Source organism: Lampetra planeri, chromosome 26 (assembly GCF_965212315.1).
Source record: "Lampetra planeri chromosome 26, kcLamPlan1.2.h2, whole genome shotgun sequence".
In the NCBI taxonomy this organism is placed as follows: Eukaryota; Metazoa; Chordata; class Hyperoartia; order Petromyzontiformes; family Petromyzontidae; genus Lampetra; species Lampetra planeri.
This window is the reverse complement of record NC_136132.1, coordinates 3,603,429-3,627,454: the sequence shown is the minus strand read 5'-3', so window position 1 is coordinate 3,627,454 and position 24,026 is coordinate 3,603,429. Positions and strand designations below refer to the sequence as shown.

Sequence of the window (24,026 nt, the reverse complement as noted above, 5' to 3'; positions counted from 1 at the left end):
TCAACTGATGCTCCTTTGCTCTTGTACTTTTAATTATTGATTGAAAAATATATCTATCTCTTATTATGCAGTGGTTTAATCCAGACGTCCTGTTCACACCCAGTGATGAACACATTCCTGCGGAGGGAGCTGGTTGGAACGCTGGGTTGCTCGGTCAATGGCCAGGGTTAACGGCGGCGTGGTGTATTCCGCAAATATGGCCGACTGTGAGGGCAGGCACAAGCCGGCGTGAGTAGGTTAAACGTTGAGTTTTATAAGGGCACCACGGGGTAACCAGCCCCTCCCCACCCAGTCTCACCCCTCCCACCGCCCACCCAGCCCCACCCTCCCCACCCAGCCCCTCCCCATCCTCCCCTCCCAGCCCCTCCCCACCCAGCCCCTCCCCACCCTCCCTACCCTGCCCACCCAGCCCCTCCCCACCCTCCCCTCTTCACCCAGCCCCACCCTTCCCATGTTTGGATGCACGACGGACGGACACAATAATCTGTGGGCTGGTGTAACCTGGAGGTTCCTACCAGTATTAGCACTCCATGCTATTTCACCTTATATGTATGTATGGGTATGTCAACTGTGACATACCCATTTATATGTATGTTGAACTTATTTCACACCGTACCTAGCCGACCGTGCTAATCGAAGAATGACAAACTAAACGCAAACAGCAGTTCTGAAGAAATTCGTTTTTTATCTAAATTATTTGAATGCGCAGAGCTCCACTGGATTCCTCGTATCGGAAGGAGGAGCGTTTGAGACGGCTTCAGAAGCGCAATGCTGTGACCGCCTTTGTTCAACAGCTCGCCAAAAAAGCCGCTGCGAGGATAAGAAAGGCATTCATGGTTTTGCACCCAGTGAATGGAATGTAACATTCCATTCAAGCCGTTGTGCACGATAGAGTTCACGGCCAGCTGCCTTCTCTAACCCAGTTGATGAATGTGACGGGTGGCGACAGACAAAACCTGCGTCCATTATCTGCTACGACATAGATTAGAAAACAAGGAAACTGACAAACGATAATGAAAGAAAGAATGAAAAGCGTGCAAACGAATCGTGAAGAAATGCATGCTGGGAATGACACTGAAAGAGAACGAGGATCGTGTTGTTCAAGGAACAAGTGATTATGAGAGACAGGGCTCACAAAAGCAAAATTGGGATAGGGTAGGGCACGTTAGAAGGGCGGCTCAGGGCACATTAGAAGGTCAGGGCACATTAGAAGGGCAAGGCACGTTCGAAGAGACGACGGCTGGTGGTCGAGATAATACTGGTAGGAACTTCCTGGTTCCACCAGCCCACAGGGGATTATTGTGTCCGTCCGTCCGTCGTGCATCCAAAAATGGGAGGGGTGGGGCTGGGTGGAGAGGGGAGGGGCTGGGTGGGGAGGGAGGGGCTGGGAGGGGAGGGTGAGGAGGGGCTGGGTGGGGTGGGGTTGGGTGGGGAGGGGCTGGTCACCCCGTGGTTCCCTTATAAAACTCAACGTTTAACCGACTCACGCCGGCTTGTGCCCGCCCTCACAGTCGGGCATATTTGCGGAATACACCACGCCGCCGTTGACCCTGGCCATTGACCGAGCAACCCAACGTTCCTACCAGCTCCCTCCGCGGAATGTGTTTTATAACGCGGATGTGAATTGGACATAACGCTATCGAGTGAACAGATCTACGTCGAGCGAGAAGGAATAAGCAGTTGTACGGCTGCCTCGGCAAAGCATCGCACAAGGCAGCGGGATGCTGCTGGATGCTTCTAGATGCTACCCACGTGCCTCAGTCTGTGTTAAGCCTCCACACGCATCTCACGCGTTACCGCGGACTGTGCTTTACCCATTATTATATATTTATTATTACAACGCGATTTCTTTTCTTCAGGAACGCAACCACTTCCGCGTTATAGGAGAACAGACTAGAGCATTGGAAAGTGGCCATGGTTGGACATTGATTTCATTTCCATTCAGAAGTAAATAAATTATTTGATCACATGTATGTCACGCCTGTATGTTAACAAAACAGACACAAAAAATCTGTACTATCATACATTTCAAAGCTCAGTTGTTTTACTTAAAAGGAGTGCCCAATTCTAATTGGCGAATAAAATCATTGACGTGTTCATTACCGCGGTGACTGGGATGACGAGTAGCTTTGTTGAGACCGTAAGTGCCCTTGTGTGAATTTTTTGTGAGTTAATTAAGCGTAGTGGGACTGGCCATTTAGTGTGGGAGCAGCTTCACTGTATTGGTGCTGAAGGTGAAAGTCCAGTGCTGTACACAGCAAACAACCGCTGAATGACAAACAGATGACGTGCTTGTGTAGAGGTGATAGCCACTCATTATTCAGGACCTACGCTACAGCGTTGCCTCCCTCGGTAAACGGTCGGGGTCAGGGAGAGATGAGAGCGGATCGTATTGACAGATTCCCGCCAAACAAACGGCCAAGGGTCAGCTGAGGGGAAAGAGGATCCAAACGGCAGATTGGGAAGGACCAATCAGAGGGATCCACAAAGTAGCGTGTGATTGGACAAGCCCAGCCACGAACCGGTATAAAAGCCAGAGCGCTGAGAGCTCTGGCTCATAATCAACGTTTTTGGGTTTAGATCGCGTTATTTATAAATGTGTCGTAACCCTCCACCACCCGACACGGCCAATCAGTAAAAAAGTGTCATGTTGACAAAAGACAAATAGTTCACTGCTTTAGCCCACCGGTGTGTTGAAGCGTAAAACCACAACATTTACAATTTTAGTATGACGTTTCGCTGGTAATTGCATCCAGCATCATCGGGCAATTCTCCTCACACGAAGACCGAAGCCCGTGCTGAAGGAGATAGGACCCTGGTCCAAGCCTTCTAGCTCTTCTGAGGGCTGAGGCTCAGTGATCCAGCGTTCAAGGGGAGAATAGGTCCTGGAGAGGCAGGACCCTGGCTCCCAGCCTTCCAGCCCTTCTGAGGGCTAAGGCTCTGCGTGACCAGTGGTCAGGGGACCCACCGAGCCAGTGATGGGTCAAGCTAGCCTCCCCCAGGTCCCAGCCGGAGGACCCTAGACTAGCGGGTAGACTGCGTGTAGCTCCCGCCATTTCCGGAGGCTGTACCTCCCTGGGCTAGCAGCAGAGGTCGCAAACGGGTTTTGATTCCTTACCCGTACCCAGCCGCACCAGGGTCGCAACCGGTACCCTACCCGTACCCGGCCGGGTACGGGTAGGGTACAGGTATCGGGTACCTGATTGCGATCTCTGGGATGAAGCCATGTTGCAAGCGCGGGTGGGTTGATTCTAGGAACTTGAATTGTGAGAAGAGACAAGACGTTGGGAAATGAGTGACAAACGGTTACTCACCAGTGACTCACGGCCTACCCGTACCCGGCCGCACCAGGGTCGCAAACGGGTACCCGTACCCGGCCGGGTACGGGTAGCCGGGTATCGGGTAGGGTACGGTATCGGGTACCCAGTTGCGGCCTCTGGCTAGCAGCCAGAGTCGTGTGTAGGTCCCGCCAGGTATGGAGGCTGTACCTTCTCACAGAGGTGGGACAAAGTCATTGTTATGCAAGTCCAAGTCGAGTCGCAAGTCATCAAATTCATGACTCGAGTCTGACTCGAGTCCAAGTCACATGACTCGAGTCCACATCTCATAGGTGGGACAAAGTCATTGTTATGCAAGTCCAAGTCGAGTCGCAAGTCATCAAATTCATGACTCGAGTCTGACTCGAGTCCAAGTCACATGACTCGAGTCCACACCTCTGCCTTCTCAGGCTACGGATGAGGGAACCGTATATCCCTCTGTGTGTAGGGACCGTGTCGAAGAAAGACAAATAAACAGTGGATGCCTTAAAGGAGTTTATTCATCTGTTATTCACAACACTACACTTGCATGAAATGAGGTGGGCGTTCCATATTGATGAGACACATGAACGACATTTTTTTTTAGGCCTAAAAACGGCAGAATGTACGCGCACAATGTACATGCACGTTGATTGACTGTGAATGACGCAACCGCGAATAGATACCCATCGCAATTTAAACGACGACATTAACCCCACCCACGTGGCCTTCGAGCCTGATCGGCTCACAAGTGACGGCGTCAAATTCACCCCCTCGATTTCAGACTGAAACAAGAGCATTTCTCCCAAATTTCTGGGTTGTCGTCTGATGAGGCTGGTCGTGTATACGGGTGAAATGCCACGGTACTGCGATTGTAAATGTTGCGGGGTTTGCTCTCCGTCACACGATCGGTGTGCTGAACTCGTGGAACTAAGTTGGCCACGTTTTGTTTACGTGACAAGCCCTTACTAATTGGCTGTGTCGGGTGGTGGCGGGTTTAACGACACATTTACGCGATTTAACACAACAATAAAAAAAACCTGATTGTGGATATTTTATTGGGCTTCGTTAAGCCGCTGACACGCCGGTTTGCTGCTCGCGGAGTTTCAGTTTTCTTCCCCCACCCCTCCACCTCCACCCCCACCCCTCACCCCTTACCCCCCACCCCTCCACCTCCTCACCCCTCCACCCCCACCCCTCCACCTCCCCACCCCTCCACCTCCTCACCCCTCCACCCCTCAACCGCCCCACCCCTCCACCCCTCAACCGCCCCACCCCTCCACCCCTCCTACCCCTCCCTCCCCCCAACCCCTCCACCCCTCCACCTCCCCACCCTCCACTCCTCCACCTCCCCACCAACCCGCTCGTGTGTCGTGCCGGCCTTCATAGTTGCTAATTATAGCCTTAGGGGCATCCATAAATTACGTCACGCACCTAGGGGGGGAGCGGAGTCAGACATTTGTGACGATGTGTGACGAGGGGGGGAGGGGGGGTTTGAGAAATGTGACGTCACGTAAAAATGCGCAACTTTAAATAAATATTAATTAAATATAATTGTTATAGCAACACTAATTTTGATTCATTTTCATTATTAACAACTTGGTTATTTACATCTATTTAAGATCACCTTTTATTTATTCCATGAAGGAGCATTTTGTTTCTCCATGGGAGAATGGAGAAGCATAAATGTTGTTAATTTTTTTAATGATTCTTATTAAACATTTTGATTCTAATGATTCTACCACGACTTTTCATTCTGTGAAATGAATATGTGATTGTTATAATTGTACTCTCCATTATGCTTCGTTCTACTACGAAGTTTCAAGTATTTTTTAATAGTCATAATTACTTTTAATATTTTATAATTATAAGATAATTTCAATATAATATTCTGAATATCTGCAGTTTTAGTTAGATGTTGAATATTTTAAAGTGCATTTTATGCTAAAATTTCAGCTTTCTAACGCCTCCTTTTTAATACGTTTTTTCTCCTACAACATCAGAGTGCAGCGCCACATTAAATACGCACTACAATGACAATAGTTTAAAGCGATTTGAAGCATGTCTTATTTTTTTGGGGGGGGGGGCAGAGCTTTGTGACGTCATTTTTGAGGGGGGGGGGTCTGACTTTTTGTGACGCCGTGTGACGGGGGGTGGTGGGATCAAAATTCGGCCCCTTAACAGTCTGTCAAGGCTATACGAGTGGATCTTTGTCTTGTACAGCACCTTGTAATTTCCAAGAGGAAAGGGCTTTAGAAGAGTAAATAATTATTAATTATTAATTTAATTTAGTTGATTTTCAAGGAAAAGTAGTCGTGTTGTCAGCGACGTTCTCATACAATCAAATGCAGGAAATGATTACAGGCTGCCGTGATCACGCAGGTGCAAATGACAATAGAGCCTGCATGCGGTGTGAGTGGACTAGTGGCCACGGGAGGTATTGATAGGGGAGTCAGCCTGCAGTGTGAGTGGACTAGTGGCCAGGGGAGGTAATGACAGGGGAGTCAGCCTGCAGTGTGAGTGGACTAGTGGCCAGGGGAGGTAATGACAGGGGAGTCAGCCTACAGTAAGAATGGACTAGTGGCCAGGGGAGGTAATGACAGGGGAGTCAGCCTACAGTAAGAATGGACTAGTGGCCAGGGGAGGTAATGACAGGGGAGTCAGCCTACAGTAAGAATGGACTAGTGGCCACGGGAGGTATTGATAGGGGAGTCAGCCTGCAGTGTGAGTGGACTAGTGGCCAGGGGAGGTAATGACAGGGGAGTCAGCCTGCAGTGTGAGTGGACTAGTGGCCAGGGGAGGTAATGACAGGGGAGTTAGCCTGCAGTGTGAGTGGACTAGTGGCCACGGGCGGTAATGACAGGGGAGTCAGCCTACAGTACGAATGGACTAGTGGCCAGGGGAGGTAATGACAGGGGAGTCAGCCTAGAGTGTGAGTGGACAAGTGGCCACGGGAGGTAATGACAGGGGAGTCAGCCTGCAGTTCGTGTGCACTATTGCCCACGGGAGGCAATGACAGGGGAGTCAGCCTGCAGTACGAATGGACTGGTGGCCACGGGAGGTAATGACAGAGGAGTCAGCCTACAGTACGAATACACTAGTGGCCATGGAAGGTAATGACAGGGGAGTCAGCCTGCAGTACGAATGCACTAGGTATCATTTGTGAGTGCGAAGGGACTGGTGGCTTCGGGAATGTTCGAGAAGGGGGGCGTGGCTTCGTGTTATATAAAAGGGAGATGCGTGGGAGGTCTCCGCCTGATGTCAAGTAGAACGTGTCTTCAATAAAGTGCCATCTCAAGAGAAGTGTGTCAAGTCGTCACTGCACAAATTGAACACGTTGTCTTTGGACAAAGCTAATTCGAGGCAAGAAGAAGAAGAAGACTTGCATCAAAGAATCGAGTCTGGGAAGTAGGGAAATTGAGACTAATTCGAAGGAGCAGAGCAGATTCAAATCCCAAGGAGAAGCAAAATGAATGATGAAAATGTATTAAATGTATGTCACCCCTTGCAATAACGAATTGAACCATTACCATTGCAATGGACAGTGAACTAAAATTGCGGTGCAACGTTTTATATATAATGAAGACGATCTGCAACCATAAAAAACCGTGTTAAATGACAAACAGGAAAATAATGGCTGGAAATGCCAAACAAATAATCAAATGTGGATAACTCTATACAACCATTAGGAACAGAATGCGAAAATGAATGAATGAACATGATACGAATGATTGAAGATGTCCATAACAGGCTTTGGTAGCATGAAAGCAGCGAAGAGGAATTTGATGATTGTTAAATCACAAACAGTGACCCTTAATAGAGTAGAATGGGACCATAACACAGAATAGATTATAAAAGGATTATAATAGACATGGCACAAATGCCGTATTAGCACAAAACACGAATACACAACATGAAACATGCCTTACTGACACAACAACACGGAACACGTGCCTTACTCGCACAAAACGCACGAATGCACAATGTAAAACAAATGCCTAACACCGCGTTGACTAGAGGCAATGACACGCAATATGTGCATCATGGCTTTCGTAACCTGTCGGGGTAGCGAGTGGATGGGGGCTGGGGAGGTGCGGTGATGCGGGGGGCCAGTGGGCCTTGATTGAGGTGAGGGTGGGCGTCGTACCAAGGAGGTTACACGCCCATGCAGCCACATGCCCACAAATGCCCTCTAACCAAGGCGTAATTTGGGCGATCTAGTGAATTGGGATTGTCTGCTTTCCATGCGGGGTTGGTGTCTGTCTAGAGATGCAAACTATGTTTGATGTTACCAGGTAAAGCGCACTGAGATTAATGGCTTATTTTGTCAGAAGAGACCTGGCCTCAAAGGATAACTCAATGAAGTGGTTTATCACGTTGGACATTTATAGCAGTTACATTCTCTAAACGCACGTTTCTACATCTGGTGGGAAAAACCGGAGGGCCCGGAGAAAAATCCACACGACCACGAGGAGAACTTACAAACTCCAAATATACATCAGACGTCAGGGTCGGGATCGAACTCACGACCTCCTGTATACCCGGCGAGGTAGTTAACATCTCGCTACCGTGGTGCCCCATGGTGGCACAGAAGGATATTTTAAGAGGAACCTAATGCTGAGAGAGACATATAGCAAGCTCTAGATTTGAAGCTTTCGTGACTGCAAGGATTCATATTCTTAGGTTTTTTCGGTAAAGTCACGTAGGCAAAAAAACTAATAATTTTTTTTTTACCTACGTGACTTTACCGAAAAAAACCTAACAATATATAGCAAGCTGTGCATTTATAATAGCTTACAGCGCCTCTGTCAATCCACTGCACTGGCTCAGTGCGGCTTGGTAAAGTTGGTCGGTGACGAGGATCGGTTCCGATATCACTGCCGGGAAGTCAAACTCAGGTCAGTCGGGTTCATATCACAATGTGCTAATTACTGCCGCCACCGCTCTGCCTTAATATTAATCACAGCTTTAAATTAGACATTGGTATTTACAGGCCCCCCAGGCGCGTAGACACAACATGATTATAAAATATATTTATCTGACAAGACAATAATATAATAAATATTGTAAAAAAAAAAATCGTCAGTTGTCCTCACTTTTATCCAGATAGGAATCGTGTCAATAGACAACGTGTCCATTTTAATCTTTCGTTATGAGATGCAACCCTTCATGTCAGAGAATGGCCTTTTGGAAGCGGATTTGGCAGAGCTACCTTTGATATCTCTTCAATTAACTTCTGGTCCGCACTGAGGGTAGCACTTTCCCACCCACTCTGCCTATGAAAGTCATGGTTGTCACACAACAGTCAAACCAATATCAAAATTTCAGAGCTGATCTTTGGCCAAATTAAGCAGAGGACTAAATTGAATAAAAGATACATGAAAACATTTGGCAAGTCGGCATTGGTGACTGGGCTGAGACAATACACCCACTACACTTGAAGACCCAGTTTTAATCACAAATAACTGGATTTGATACCCAGGAACTCATTGGTGCCAGCTCAGTACTCTGACCTCTGAGCATCTTGGCCACCTCTTAATAATGATAGTTTTACAGAACAACTGTTGTTTTTATTACTGTGCATTAATACAATGAAAATGTTCCAACAGGATTGCCAGAAAGATGATGCATTCACGAGCAGTAAAATTCCAGTCCTTGTATCAGTCCCGAACTTATGCCCAACATCCTCCCTGTGCACCCTCAGTGGGATGAAAGCGCTGCTGTCTGAAATTGCATTCCGACAGATCGTTTCGCTTTGCTGAAATGGGCATCATTCTTAAGAATGACTGCAATTAGGGGTTACATTCAGATGCGCGTTATCATCATTATTATCATCATGCCGAAAATGTGTTGCCATTTCAATACGAACTCATCACCGTCCGGCTAAACTTTCTTGCATAAGCAAACGTGGATACAAAAAAAACGTATTGGAAAGGTGACAGAACGACTGAGAGGTGCATGGAAGCATTCAGTTGGCAACGCAGGGATTCCTGGGTTTGAAAGTGGCCTCAATGTCTGAAGCCCCACCCCAAAATACATCACATTTTGTGTTGGCATTCAGTTCGCCTAAATTATTTCTCTGAGAGCAATAAAATTATGTTTTCGCCTCTGTGAAAGGGAATGTGGGATATGTGCTGCCACCCCGAGTGCGTGGAATAGGAGGCAGTTCTCTAATAGCCACTTCCGGTGGATTCTACGTCTGATGGTTTGGAGATTGACAAGCAGAGTGGGGATAAAATTGAGAAACATGTATATTTTTTAAATGTTTAAATCTCAGTTTAACACCGAGGCTTTCGCGACCAATATCATACATAATAGAGGTTTTTGTGTTGGTTTAGATCGCGTAAATATATAAATGTGTCGTTAAAACCCGCCACCACCCGACACAGCCAACTAGTAAGGGTTGTTCTCAGATGGTAAATGTTGTGGCTTGGCTCTCCAACACACTTGTTAGTGCTGTACTAGTACACTACACTATACACTACACTACACACTACACTATACACTACACTATACACTACACTATACACTACTATACACTACACTATACACTACACTATACACTAGTGCTGTACTAGTGACGAATTAGCACGTTCTGTTTACGTGACAACCCTTACTAGTTGGCTGTGTCGGGTGGTGGCGGGTTTTAACGACATTTATATATTTACGCGATATAACCCAAAAAGACTCTATTATGGATGTTTAAATGTGTTTGGAGATTGTAGTAAAATCCAATATTTTCCCTCTATCCTCGCTGCTTGTGCAAACCTGGTGTTAGAATGTCCTCTTTCCAGGGCTTTATTTTTCACTCGATAATATTTTGTTGGCTGGCTATGGATAATCAGTGTAAGGTTCTACTCTCGTTCGCCTATCCATAATAACTCTATATTAACGTACCCTGGGAGTTATGCATGACATGCATTGCCTGTGCAGCATTTTGTTGTTATTGCAGAACCACTGCATGCATCTCGGCGACGTATAGAAATGTAACATTGGACAAGTGTGCGCATTATCTTAATACCATGTGCGCTGAATGAGCGCAGCCTATCCACGCGAGCGCCGATGGGCCATGAGTGGTTCCAAAGAACAGACTGTGACTCGCTCTCATGCACAACCACACACACACAGTCGCACGGAGTATATAAGGGGGACCTTGACAGAGGACACTTTAGAGAAGGCGAGCGTATTACTCGAAGGCTCTGCTGAGCGATTGCGTTCGGTCAAACCTGCGCTCCGCCGTTGTTCGATATTCACAACAACAAAAATTTTAATTGTATGTTTTAAAGTCTTTTATTCATTTTATTTGCAATGCAATTCTTTGAATATTGATTTTGTTTTCAATAGAACCTAGGAAAATTTTGCGAGCGCGTTTAGTTGTTACTTATTACAACATGCGATCACGGAGCGCTGTGTTTGACAATGCATCGTATTATTTGACATATGCGATGCATTATAAGTCGCGAAGGTGAAGGCGCAGCTCTGCAATTTCCAGTAGACGACACTGCTGAGGGAAGGACTCCCAAAGAACTCCTCCACAGGGAGGGAATTTGGCCCTTTCTTGCATGCTGCCCAGACGTCTCGGACAGAGTAGCAACGAGCAGAATTGTAGTGTACGTTTAACATTATCCTGCCAGCAATTGTGGGCTTTTATAGGTGTGCATTTTTAGGGCTTATGTGTCGTCAAAACTCAAGCGGACACTCATTTGAAAGTTTGTTATTGCCGTGAAACAAGGTGGCTTAACAGCAGCATTTACAGCTTTATAACAGCTCATCGCAGCGTTTACTCTGGTAATATAAAAGCTGGGTAAATAAAACAACAACCACACACACGTTCCATTTGTTCTTTAACAAAAAAGTACGCGCTTATAAAATGATACACGAAATGCGACTGAAGTTCAGTTTGGCACTTTAACAGCCGCGCAGTGCTGGATTAATGATTTCCGAGTCGCATCGTATTTGTCAAGGTGCTGTTCTTATTGCAGACGACAGATATCAACATCAAGCTCTCTGCTGTTCAGTCAGTTTCAGCTCTGCTCTGCAATACATTGTCGATGTATCTCTCTCCAGCATGCCACTCTACAGCCAAGGTTGTAGCTGCACCTCGATGTGTTCCTGTACCGCTCTGTATCTGACCTTCTGGTTCCAGTACAGCCCTCTAGTTTTAGTACAGCTCTTTCGCTAACCCCCCTGGTTCAGGCACAACTCTATAACTAACCATCTGGTGGCAGTACAGCCCTATAGTTAACCCTCTGGTTCTGGTACAGCTCTATAACTAACCCTTTAGCTCCTGTACAGCTCTATGGTTAACCCTCTGGTTCCAGTACAGCTCTATAGATCCAGATCAACTCTATAGCGAAGCATGGGGTCCCAGTATAGCTCTCTAGCTAAGGCTCTGGGTTCTAGTACATCACTTTAGTTCTAGTACAGCTCTCTAGCTAAGCCTCTGGGTCCGAGTACCGCTCTATAGCTAAACCTCTGGTCTGAGTACAGCTCTATAGCTCAAACTTTGGTCCGAGTACAGCTCTCTAGCTAAGCCTCTGGTCTGAGTACAGCTCTATAGCTCAACCTCTGGTCCGAGTACAGCTCTCTAGCTAGCCTCTGGTCCGAGTACAGCGCTCTAGCTAAGCCTCTGGGTCCGAGTACAGCTCTCGAGCTAAGCCTCTGGGTTCTAGTACATCACTTTATCTTCTTGGTTCTTTCGGTAAAGTCACGTAGAAGGAAAATAATAAAAATAAAACATAATAAAATAATTCTCACGACATCACTTCAGTTCTAGTACAGCTCTCTAGCTAAGCCTCTGGTCCGAGTACAGCTCTCGAGCTAAGCCCAGCTCACACCGACGGCGAAGGTTCTCCGCGCGGCATCGCACATGACAGCAGCGGCTCACTGATCGCTCGCTGCCAGTCACCGCCGCCTGCCGACGATGCGAAACGGCTCGCAGGACGCGGGGCCCCAATCGTGGCCATGGCCACCCGATAGCGGCGGCCTCCCCAACGAGAGCGGAGGAAGCCCCGGGTCTGCCGCCTCGCAGGTCCACGTCGCCGGAGGCCGCGGAATGGCCCTGCCGTGGCCGCCCGGTTCGTCCTGGACCCCGGGACAGGAGGCCCTTCTCACGGCGCTCATGGTGGTGCTGATGCTCGCCACGGTGGTGGGCAACGCGTTCGTCATCCTCGCCTTCGCGGTGGACCGGGGACTGCGCACCCACGCCAACTTCTTCTTCCTCAACCTGGCCATCGCCGACTTGCTCGTGGGTTCGTTAAACAAAACACAAAACAACCTCCTTTGGCTATGCCTTTTTTTGTTCGCTAGGGAATTGACGCGAGCAGGAGGCTGCCCCGGGGAATGAGTTCTGGGGGGAAAAAAAGTCTCCAGCTGCCGACCCTCGCCCGCTGCTCCGCTGTGGTAGAGGGGGGGTGGTGCAGGGATGCTTGTGGTGATATTCCGAATCGTCCGTTTTGAAAGACATCGTTGTATACGGATGATCGTTGCTCATGTATTTTCATGATTTTTTTCATTATGAAAATTTCTGACGATGAAATAACAAATTCAATGGTCAGAATTGTAAATTCGTAGCAGTTATTAATTACGCAGATGCTGTGTCACGTGTTTTTGTTGTTGAGTAATTGGCGTAATTACTTTCATATAGGCGTGTCTCGCTTAACGAGCGAGATACGTTCTGCGAAATTGCTCTGTAAACGAAAACTCGTTAAACAATCGTGGTTGTGCCATTGACTCACTCCCCATGTTCAAGGCTGAACTACATTTTAGCCCCCAACATTTTCCTTCCTTGAACAGCTTTTTTTAACGTTAAAAATACAAATAAATTTTTTTCAATAAAGTAATTAAACATCAAATGTTACACTTACCACGCATGATGAACCACAGCGCTTACAGGTGCCCGGCACTTTTGTTGTTTAAAGGGAAGATGATGTTAGTGAGTGGAGGGAGCAGCAGCAAGGGTCGTGCAGGATCGCTGGTTCAGATATCCATACAGTGTCTTATCACCAGTCCTGAGTTTGCTTGTACCGAATCAATACATGCTTCTGAAATTATGACTCCCAGAAAGCCAATGGACGAATGAGGTCGTGTCAAAAATACTTTTAATTTGTTTAAGCGAAGAGACTGAATCAACATGAATGGGGACATCATTTAAATTTTGTGATTCGTGTTTCCCACAACTGACGCCTGATTATTATTCAGACTTCTTAATGCCATGTTGTTGTCTGCTGTCACGACAGCGATAGTGTCGTGACAGAGAGAGAGTAAAAATCTCCGTGTGGGTGGAAAGTTGTCATTGTCCCAGTGTGCGCAACTGAGCTACTAACCTGAGCGGGATTGGTCGCGTGTACTTCTTAAACAAAAACACACTCGAAAGTCCAAATTTGACCAATTACTCGCAAATTACTGAATTGAGTAAAACCCAACGGTAATATTTCCTATCCACTTGCAGGCTGGTGCTGCATATACACATACACCCTGTTCAAAACAAGGGCATATGCCACGGGGCGGGGGGGGTGGAACGTTTGAGATGGGAATGAGATGTTAAGGCAATTAAAGTTACTAAATCATGTACGCACCCCATTAATGCGAATCGTTATCGAGTCAAATCAAAAGTACATTTCTTAAATGACGCCACACTTGGAGCGCAAGGCTCTCAGCAAGGTGATCTGTTTCACAGCGGAGGGCGATGCTGCATGCTTCGTGACCATACCTCGACCATGCTGGTCAGTGCAGCTTGGTACAGCAGGCGACTAGACACCCATTGTGGATATCAATCCCAAGGAATTTTAGGCACGGCTGGAAATCGGCCTCAGGTGGCCTTGTAGGTCGCGCAGCGAGCGGGTTTCATGGCACAGCGCACAAACCACTGCGCCACCACTCCACCCCCTTAGATGCTCTAGAAATACAATTTGTAGTTGCGTTGTTGAGCAAGTGATTACGGGAGCCGCTATGCTGCTGGCTGCTCAGCCTGGGGAAGACCCAGTACACGTGGAACGCTGGAACGGGGCTTCCAAGTGCAAACGTTGTCCCAACGTTGTATGTTCAATGGGGACTACTTAACCCAATTAGGTATTTTCAAGTCGTTATAACTTAAACATTTGGATCGTCATAGATGGTGTGTCGTCGATCGGGGCGGTGCGTACTTTTGCTTCATACATCCCCACTATAAACCAGGGCGGCCTCTGTGCTCGAACTGCCATGTCACCGCTCCCCGCCCCCTTCGCCCCTCCCCCATCGTTCCGTTGCTCCAGGAGGCTTCTGTATCCCCCTGTACGTGCCCTACGTTCTCACGGGCGAGTGGCGCCTTGGCCGAGGCCTCTGCAAGCTGTGGCTCGTCATGGACTACCTCCTGTGCACCGCGTCCGTCTTCAACATCGTGCTCATCAGCTTCGACAGATTTCTCTCCGTCACCAGGGCGGTGCGTTACGTGCACACCGTGGTGGTGGTAGTGGTGGTGGTAGTGGTGGATTGTAGTGGTGGTGGTAGTGGTGGTAGTGGTGGTGGTAGTGGTGGTGGTAGTGGTAGTGGTGGTAGTGGTGGTGGTAGTGGTGGTAGTGGTGGTGGTAATGGTGGTGGTAGTGGTGGTGGTGGTAGTGGTGGTGGTAGTGGTGGTGGTAGTGATGACTGCCCGGCTCTGGGGATCTTGAGCAGAAATTCGGGGAGCGGTAGTGTAGCGGTTATCCGCGCTGCGCTACGGAATCCGGGGTCCCGAGTTCGATTCCCGCTCACGGCCAACACAAGTGGCGATTATTTTAACCAGTCGTGGGCATCCCCTAGGTCGACTCAGCCTCAAATGAGTACTTGCTGTGATGTGTAAACATCGCCACTGGGGAGACAAAGGCGGCCGGGGCGTGGTGCTGGCCACCCACCCCCTCGTGTGCCGTGCCGCCCTTCATAGGTGCTCGCTAACAGCACTTGCCCCTACATTCTGTTAAGGCTACACGGGGGATCTTTGGCGTTGGCCAGCCTGTGGGGACTGAGAAGCAATTCGGGTTTTTTCATCCCCCACTGTCCGTCTTTAAACTCGCGACAGTAGAAATATGGACCATGGACAGAGATGTAGAGAAATGAGTGAAATTGGGACGTAAGATTGAGGCGTAATGAGAAGAGGGATCAAGAAGAGACGTGGTGAATTGGGGATCCGATCTTCTGCTATCCCCAGCTTCACCTTGCAGCTCAAGCCCACAACTGGCATTTAAAGAAGTATCCCACCAAAGTGCTTTACACCGGTGCCCAAGTCTGCTTGGGTTTCATATACCCGACGAGATTAGTGGACAAGTGATATGATAACCGGGCATGGGGGCCCCAACTTCACCTACCAGCGTGGTGAAGTATTCATAATGAACGTTTTTGAGTTTAGATCGCGTTATTTATAAATGTGTCGTAACCCTCCACCACCCGCCACGGCCCGATGATGCTGGATGCAATTACCAGCGAAACGTCGTACTACTCAAATTGTAAATGTTGTGGTTTCACGCTTCAACACACCGGTGGGCTAAAGCAGTGAACTCTTTATCTTTTGTCAACGTGACACTTTTTTACTGATTGGCCGTGTCGGGTGGTGGAGGGTTACGACACGTTTATAAATAACGCGATCTAAACCCAAAAACGTTGATTATGAATAATATTGGTCGCGAAAGCCTACGTGTGGTGAAGTATTTGATAAATAACCCCGTTACCGGCACGGCGCGGAAAGAGGCCTTCCTCCAACAGTAGCTCGACAAAGAGCTGCAAATGATTGAGGGCGCCACGGTGGCGAGATGTTAACTACCTCGCCTGGCATACAGGAGGTCGTGAGTCCGATCTCATGCACCCCGATGCCTGTGCGTTTGGATTTTGCGTTTCACACTTAGAATCACCACGCGTTTGGAGTATGTGGCTGACGGTACATTTCCACGTGGCAAGCCACTTCGATGAGCTGTCATTTGTGGCCAAGTCGCTTCTGTTAAAAGAGCCGAAATAGCTCAGTGCGCCTTGCCTGCTGGAATAAACAAAAAAACTGTTTAGTAGAAGAGTCTATGTTCTTGGTTCTTTCGGTAAAGTCACGTAGAATGGAAACAGCGTCAGACGCTGTCTCCCCGACAGACGTGGTCTTCACCTGATGACGGCTGCTTGTGTTGTGGCCGAAACGTCGTGAGAATTATTTTATTATGTTTTATTTTATTATTTTTATTGTTTCCATTCTACGTGACTTTACCGAAAGAACCAAGATGATGAATCCCTGCAGTCACGAACGCTTTAAATAGAAGAGTCTAGTTTGATTTAGGAAGACGGCGGTAACCCACGTTTGTACTCCCAAGTTGCACGACCGCACGCCACGCAAATCGCAACAATGCAAATAACGCGCGGCGTGCCGGCCTTTGTAACGGCCGCGTGTTTATTGTTCTGTGCACCCCCCCCCGTGACGGTGCCACAGGTGAGTTACAGGGCCCAGCAGTGCATGCCCAGGCGCGCCGTGCTCAAGATGCTGGCGGTGTGGCTGGCCGCCTTCCTTCTGTACGGCCCGGCCATCATCGCGTGGGAACACGTGGCTGGCCGCAGCGTCGTGCCGCAGGGCGAGTGCTACGCGGAGTTCTACTACAACTGGTACTTCCTCATCGTCGCCTCCACCTTCGAGTTCTTCACGCCGCTCCTGAGCGTCGCCTACTTCAACCTCATGATCTACTCGAACATCAGGAGGAGGAGGAGGAACACGCCGAGACCCAACCGGTGCGACGAGGCAGCAGCACTCGCCGCCGCCACCGTCGCCGCCACCTCGGCCCGGTGTCCCGGCCGCGATCGGCCGGACGAGGGCTTCCCCCGTGGTGCCGGAGTCCACACCAGCGCGGTGTTTTTCGTCCAAGAGAGTCCCGCGGATCAGAGAGTCCAGAGGGCGGCGGCGGCGGATTTCTCCCCGCGCAAGCGGCACGCGAGGCGCGGTGGCAGCGCGGGTCCACGTCGCGCCACGTGGACGCCCGAGGTGCTCTCGCTCGCGGGAGATCGGCCGTCGAAGGGCGACGCTCCTCGTAAGGAGTGTCCGGTGGACGTGTCCCTGAGTTTGGCACAAACGAGGAGAACGATTTGCGCACGCCGAGGAGAGGCGTCCTCGTCAGCGGCAGCTTCGGTAGCGTCATCAGCAGCAGGGAGAGTGGCACGCCTGGGTAAACCTCGTGCCAATGTGGTCGGGCTGTGCGTCAATCGGGAACCTCTGTCGGGGCTTCAGGGGCTCGAAGAGAAGGACCGGGGCCTCGTCCCGGGAGGGGATTTCCCCGGCCTGTGCGCGGAGCAGAGAAGGTACGGCGCGACCCGACCGCGGCTCCCGCATTCCGCCGATGCCAGCGTGCGCCTGTCGCGCGACAAGCGCGTGGCCAAGTCCCTGGCCATCATCGTGTGCGTGTTCGCCATGTGCTGGGCGCCCTACACGCTGCTCATGATCATCCGCGCCGCGTGCCGCAGCCGGTGCGTGGACGACCGCCTCTACGAGTTCTCCTTCTGGCTCCTGTGGCTCAACTCGGCCGTGAACCCTGTCCTGTACCCGCTGTGCCACGTGCGCTTCAAGCGCGCGTTCCTGCGCATTCTGTGCCAGCGCAAGTTCAAGGTGGAGCCGCAGGTGGTGGCTCGCATGCGGTGCCGAGTGGGATGAGCCGGCTGGCTTTATTTGTTGTCTGCGGGGCCGAACGCGTCACGCCCGTTCCCATTTACAAATCCTCGCGGTTCGGGGTTTTTGTTTCCTTACCGCGCGTTTTCCGACAGGACATGTGTGATTTAAGTGCGAGCTAAAGTCTTGCCCACGCTGCACGTGCCCGATGATTGATAAACACGTCCCCCACGTGACGGACAACGAGATTAGTGTCACGTGCGTCTCACGTGATGGAGGGGATGGTGGCGCGTTGGTGAACGCGCTGCGCTACGAACCCGGCGACGACAGTTGGAATCCCCCTCACGGCGAACATCAGTGACGATTCGGGCCTCTCCTAGGTTGACTCAGCCTCAAATAAGTACCTGTTGCAGTGTGTAAACATCGCTACTGGAGATGCAAAGACGGTCGGGCACTCCGAGATGGATTTCTATCATTGAAAGAGCGCGAGAGATGGGCACGCTGCTCGGTGAGGCCTCCATTCAGCAGCGGACAGAGCGTGGCCGATGAAACGTTAAAGTCACGACCTGGTTGTGGGTTTTTTGTTGTTGTATGAACAAAATCTTTAAACGTCAGATGTTTTGTCAGACGGCCCAGGATAGATGACCCGGGCGTGTAGTTTGCGTATAACGATGCGTCGACTCAGCTATCACAAATGCGATCATAACAGTCGCAACATACTTATTTATTCACGATGTACTTACAAAAAAATCCGCAGACTACCTGCTGGATCTCCTTACTGTTTCGAAGAACAAATGTGACCGAAGGTCTTCGCTCATTTAGCAGCTTCACGTTCCTTATTGCCGTACAAATACTGGAGGAAGGGCCTTTGCTATTGATGACTTGAGGGTCTGGAATGCTATCGCCAATAAACTGCAACTTGGATCACTACCTGTGAGATCTTCACTCAAAACTGCTCTAGAGGAGTTGTACACCCCCAGCTGCCACTGCTATTCAGCAGAGGTGTGGACTCGAGTCATGTGACTTGGACTCGAGTCAGACTCGAGTCATGAATTTGATGACTTGCGACTCGACTTGGACTTGCATAACAATGACTTTGTCCCACCTATGAGATGTGGACTCGAGTCATGTGACTTGGACTCGAGTCAGACTCGAGTCATGAATTTGATGACTTGCGACTCGACTTGGACTTGCATAACAATGACTTTGTCCCACCTCTGCTATTCAGTGGCCTGAAATCAAATGCATCGCTCCGGATGACCGCTGCAAAGTATGATCTTGAGTTTGTGTTATAGTGCGCTGATCTTTAAAGGTGCATTGACATTTTCTGATACTCCTACTGATACTCCTGCTGTTATGGAGTGAGTCATGCTGCCAGCTATGGCCGTAAAGTTTGGTCGTACATGTTATGGATATTGTTTATTGTTAAATTTGAATCACAGTTCCTATGATCACTGTTACATTGTTTTTATTGCTTTATTTTGGTGATTTGGAACACGTTTTGGTTTAGCCATGTTTGTTTGTTGTGGTATAGAGTTAGCCTGATAACTTTATTATGAATTGTCTTATGGTTGTTATTGTTTGACTTGCATCCCACTGGGATTTTTGCACACAGCGTTGATATACGGTGCTTTTTTCTGGAATATTTTACTGTTTTTTCCTGGATTTTTCTGTTCCGCGTAGTCACTTTAAGATGTTTCTTGTTTTTGTTTGTTGCGGTTGCACCCGATTCAAGAGCCGCATGGCTCACAGGGCTATACCTAATACATGAACTGAACTGAACATATGCATCATCGAATCCTGTCCTGTGAGAATAAATACGTATTTTAATATGTTGTAGTCATGTGCGGCCACTGGAGGCGCTACATTTCACACAATTTTAAAATAAAAATGGACCAATTGACCAATGGAATCCCAAATTGTAAACTTAACAGAGGAGTGGGAATAGTGGCATGCCTCGTTTTTTTTTTAAAAATAAAACCAATCACAACGTGCAGCCCTCTGTCAATCCACCAAAGGATAAAGGCCTCTCCGCGTCGATCTTGGGGGTTGTTTGACCATATTTCACCACGCTGCGGATGGTTGCTTGTGAAGCAGATGGTGGACTAGGACCGCTTTAGATATCGATCACCACCGAATGTTCTGACCGTGGCTGGGAATCATTAACAGCAAGGTCACGGGGTACACGGCGGAGCAGTGCGTTAACGGTGGCGCCACCGTTCCAGGCCAGCGTTGTGTATACAAGATAAGAGACGCTTTACACCCCCCTGGAAGCACACGGATGCCCATCATCATCATCATCTCCTTGGCAATGAACTATGATGGGCTCACGGTAACACACTCGGGCTCAAATGCACTGCGCATTAGATGACGATTATCCCATATGAGTGGCACGCAAGAGCGGTTGAAGATGAGTCAACAAACTATAAAAACCGCACAATTTTTAAAAGAACATCTTTTAACGCTGCCTGTACATTAGGTCAGGTCATGTGCTTGCAGACTAACCTCAACAGGACACACACATGTGCTGTATATATGTATATAGTTTTAAATGTGCAAAGAGAACGATGCCATCTCGGACAGCAGATGGGCAGGCGGATGCTTGGATGCAATACAAAACGAGCACTCCCCTTAATTGAAGACAGTGGAGCGTTCGACAATAGCACATAGCACATCAAGGGGCCGTGTTTGCAGTGATGTATAAGCACATCGAATACACTCATCGCCTTCATCCGAGCAACAAAGCCACGCTGAATGAACAAGATCTCTTCAAATATCGGCAGCTTAGCAAGACTTGATCCTGGTTAGCGCTTGTATAATGACAGTCGAGCGTACATACGGTGTGAGTGGACTAGTGGCCACGGGATGTAATGACAGGGGAGTCAGCCTACAGAACGAATGCACTAGTGGCCACGGGAGGTAATGACAGGGGAGGCAGTCTACAGTACGAATGCACTAGTGGTCACGGGAGGTAATGACAGGGGGTGTCAGTTGTGAGTGCGAAGGGACTGGTGGCTTCGGGAATGTTCGAGAAGGGAGCGTGGTCAGGCGACGGAAGAGGACGGTGGAGTCTGCCGGTGGAGTGAGCGTCCAGAGTCAGCGAGAAGGTTCGAGAAGGGGGGCGTGGCCTCGTGTCGGTATATAAAAGGAAGATGCGCGGGAGACTCGGGGCTGTCGCAGTGGGGGGTCTCCGCATGATGTCAAGTAGACCGTGTCTTCAATAAAGTGCCATCTCAAGAGAAGTGTGTCAAGTCGTTACTACGCTTGTATGGGAGACTGCCTGTAAATACCAAGGCGTTGACGGCTTAGGCCAGTGGTTCTTAATCTTTACTGCAGCCTGCAACCCCTTTGGTTCTGAATCGTAATTTTGTATAATGTTAATAAACAACATCTGTTTGATGAAACAAAGTTGTTGTATTTACGTACCCGTGGTTAATTTGTGTTGTTGATGATTCACCTTCTAAAAAAAACAATCTGGCCACGTCTCGCACCCCCAGTAAGGCCATCTCGCACCCCCAGGAACTACGCGCACCCCAGGTTAAGTACCATTGGCTTAGGCTATGAGGTGGCAAGGAGTATGTATGTATGTATATTGAACTGGTTTCGCACCGTGACTAGCCAACCGTGATGATTGGAGGCGCGAAAGGAGATGGCAGTACAACAATGGATGCGTGATTCTATCTGTGCGTAGCTTTGAGCGTAGTGCCGTCATGTGCATTGGTTTTCAGCAGCTAATCCAATTCCCCCCTGCACTTCCAAAACACTCATTAGCAGCACGCGGCCCTGTGTGAGGCTTCCCTGTATAAACAAAGGGCATCGTTATTCACTCTGATTTAAAACACACACAATACATATGTATCCAACAGAAATATATCTGCAAGAGAACCTTTTCCAAAACATCAACCGATTATGTGTTTTTCTTTCTTTTTTGTAAGGCTCTCTTAATTAATTACTCCTTTACCCAGGGAGGCAAACTGAGTCCAAGGACTTTTCACCGTGGGGTCGTGCACTGCACGGTTTTATATCGAGATGTGTTTTTTTTAACCACCAATTCTTGCGTTTTTTTTATGCGTGTGGGTAAAAAAAACAAAACCTGATCACCAAGAGAAGAAAAAAATCCTACGCGTGCAAAGGGTGCGATGCTTTAGCCTCTACGGATGGGGCAGACGGAGATTAGTCCACACTCGATGGGGTCACCTTCTCCTTGACGATTCGGGCTAAAAGGGGCGACCTTGATGCACGGCTGAAGGTGGAGAGTCGCAGCGTTTTGTGTGATCCACCTAAGCGTTGTCTGTGGATTCCACAGTCAGCCAACATGGGGGATATGAAAGCTGCTGAAAATAGCTGCGCCTGATTGTGCGTCACCACATCGTGGTTTTTTGTTGTTGTAACATACGGTCTTTTTTTTTACTCTCATAATAAACATGCCATTGTTATATATTCTGTACCGTGATGTTTTTTATTTATTAAATTCAAGCACTTTCCGCTGGCTGGAGAGGCAATTAAAGAGTCGTAAAATGTGTGCAGGCCATAAACAAATCACGATTATATGTATGCGCGCACACACACACACAGAACATCTCAGCGTTCCGTGCAAGCCGTGAAGACGTCAGCAACCCTGCGAACATTCTGCACACAGCTGTTGGGGACGACTGCCAGCGGCTGCATCGTGCCGAGCGTTGTGATGTTGTGGATTCATTTTCTTGGTTCTTTCGGTAAAGTCACGTAGAATGGAAATAATGAAATAAAAAAACAACAAATTAATTTATTTTATTATATTATATTATTTTATTTTATTATGTTTTATTTTCATTATTTTATTATTTCCATTCTACGTGACTTTACCGAAAGAACCAAGAAGATGAATCCCTGCAGTCACGAAAGCTTTAAATCGAAATGTTGTGGATCATTATTGACGCAGCAGCCAATGGCTGCCTCAACCTCGTTAGAACTCACGACAGCGTTTGCCTTTTGTCACTATCGCTGCCATTTGTCGCAGTCCTCTTCTCTCGCGTTGCTCGTCGATTCCACAGTCGTCAGCCAACATGGGAGGTGTGAAAGCTGCTGACGATAGCTGCGTCTGATAGTGGGCCTTCACATCGTGGTTTTTGATAATTGGTTTTTTACCCTTCTATCTGGCAACAAAACTGACACCTTTTTTTTAGAAGGAGTCATGTTTCCATTGACCACAATACCTGCAGTCATAATGCAAACAAAAAACACAACTCTGATAATGTGCACTGTCCTTGAAGTTGATTGGTCCACACCCGAGACAGCTTTCCTTAGAGCTTAGTCTCACATGGGTTGGACCAGATAACGCCAAAAGGCATTATGACTGCAGGTATTGTGGTCTATGCAAACATGACTCCTTGCAAAAAAAGGTGTCAGTTTTGTTGCCAGATAGAAGGGTAAAAAACCGATTATCATATTTTTTACTGGCAAATGAGGTTCCAATGGTGTAATCGTGGTTTTGTTGTTGTTGTTGTAACATACGGTTTTTATCACTCTCATAATAAACATGCCATTGTTATATATTCCGTACCGTGCTCTAGACACGGAGCAGCGACTACAACTTCACATGCAGGTGGTCGAGTCAGACGGAATGCCGTCGCTGCGATGTTCTCCTTCCTCGTATCTGTGGACCTGGCACCACAGTCGCACGCTACCGGAGAGATTAAAATGTTCCATTTGTGCATCAGGTATCCGCATCTGCCGTGGTGTGTGCAGTGCAGCGCGATTCAGGGTGGACCATGAGCCTCGTGGAAGAGAAAACCCCAGGGAGGTTCCACGTTGGGCTCTTTCGCATTCACGTACCAACAATGACAAAGGCGCAGACCTGCAAGTGCTTTGCTCACGGCCACTGCCTGCAGAAGGACCTCCGCGAGAAGTAGCTTTTTAGAGAGTCCCTCCACAATGGCAATCGGCCTGCTCTTCAACGCCGGGTCAGACGTCGCGAATAGAAGGGGTGGGGGGGTACCCACACTTTACCCCACTACGCACGACCTGCCGATGTACGAACTTGTGGCGTAACCCGCGTCTAACGTCTGGCCAGGATGGGGGGCGGTGGGGGATTTAAGAAACGTCTCATTGATTCCACTGCCCCTTGTCGGGACATCGAACCGAACCGACGGCCTGTGAATTGCGAAACCCCC

At 48.6% G+C, this 24,026-nt stretch overlaps 1 protein-coding gene across 1 annotated transcript; it reads left to right on the top strand.

The window, feature by feature from the left end:
- Positions 1–11,779: 11,779 nt before the first annotated feature.
- HRH3 (histamine receptor H3) lies at positions 11,780–20,162 on the top strand. Its single transcript, XM_078606476.1, has 3 exons — positions 11,780–12,547; positions 14,549–14,715; positions 16,714–20,162. The coding sequence occupies exons 1-3, from the start codon at positions 12,220–12,222 to the stop codon at positions 17,917–17,919; spliced, it is 1,701 nt and encodes a 566-aa protein (XP_078462602.1). The 5' UTR covers positions 11,780–12,219; the 3' UTR covers positions 17,920–20,162.
- The last annotated feature ends 3,864 nt before the right edge of the window (positions 20,163–24,026 follow it).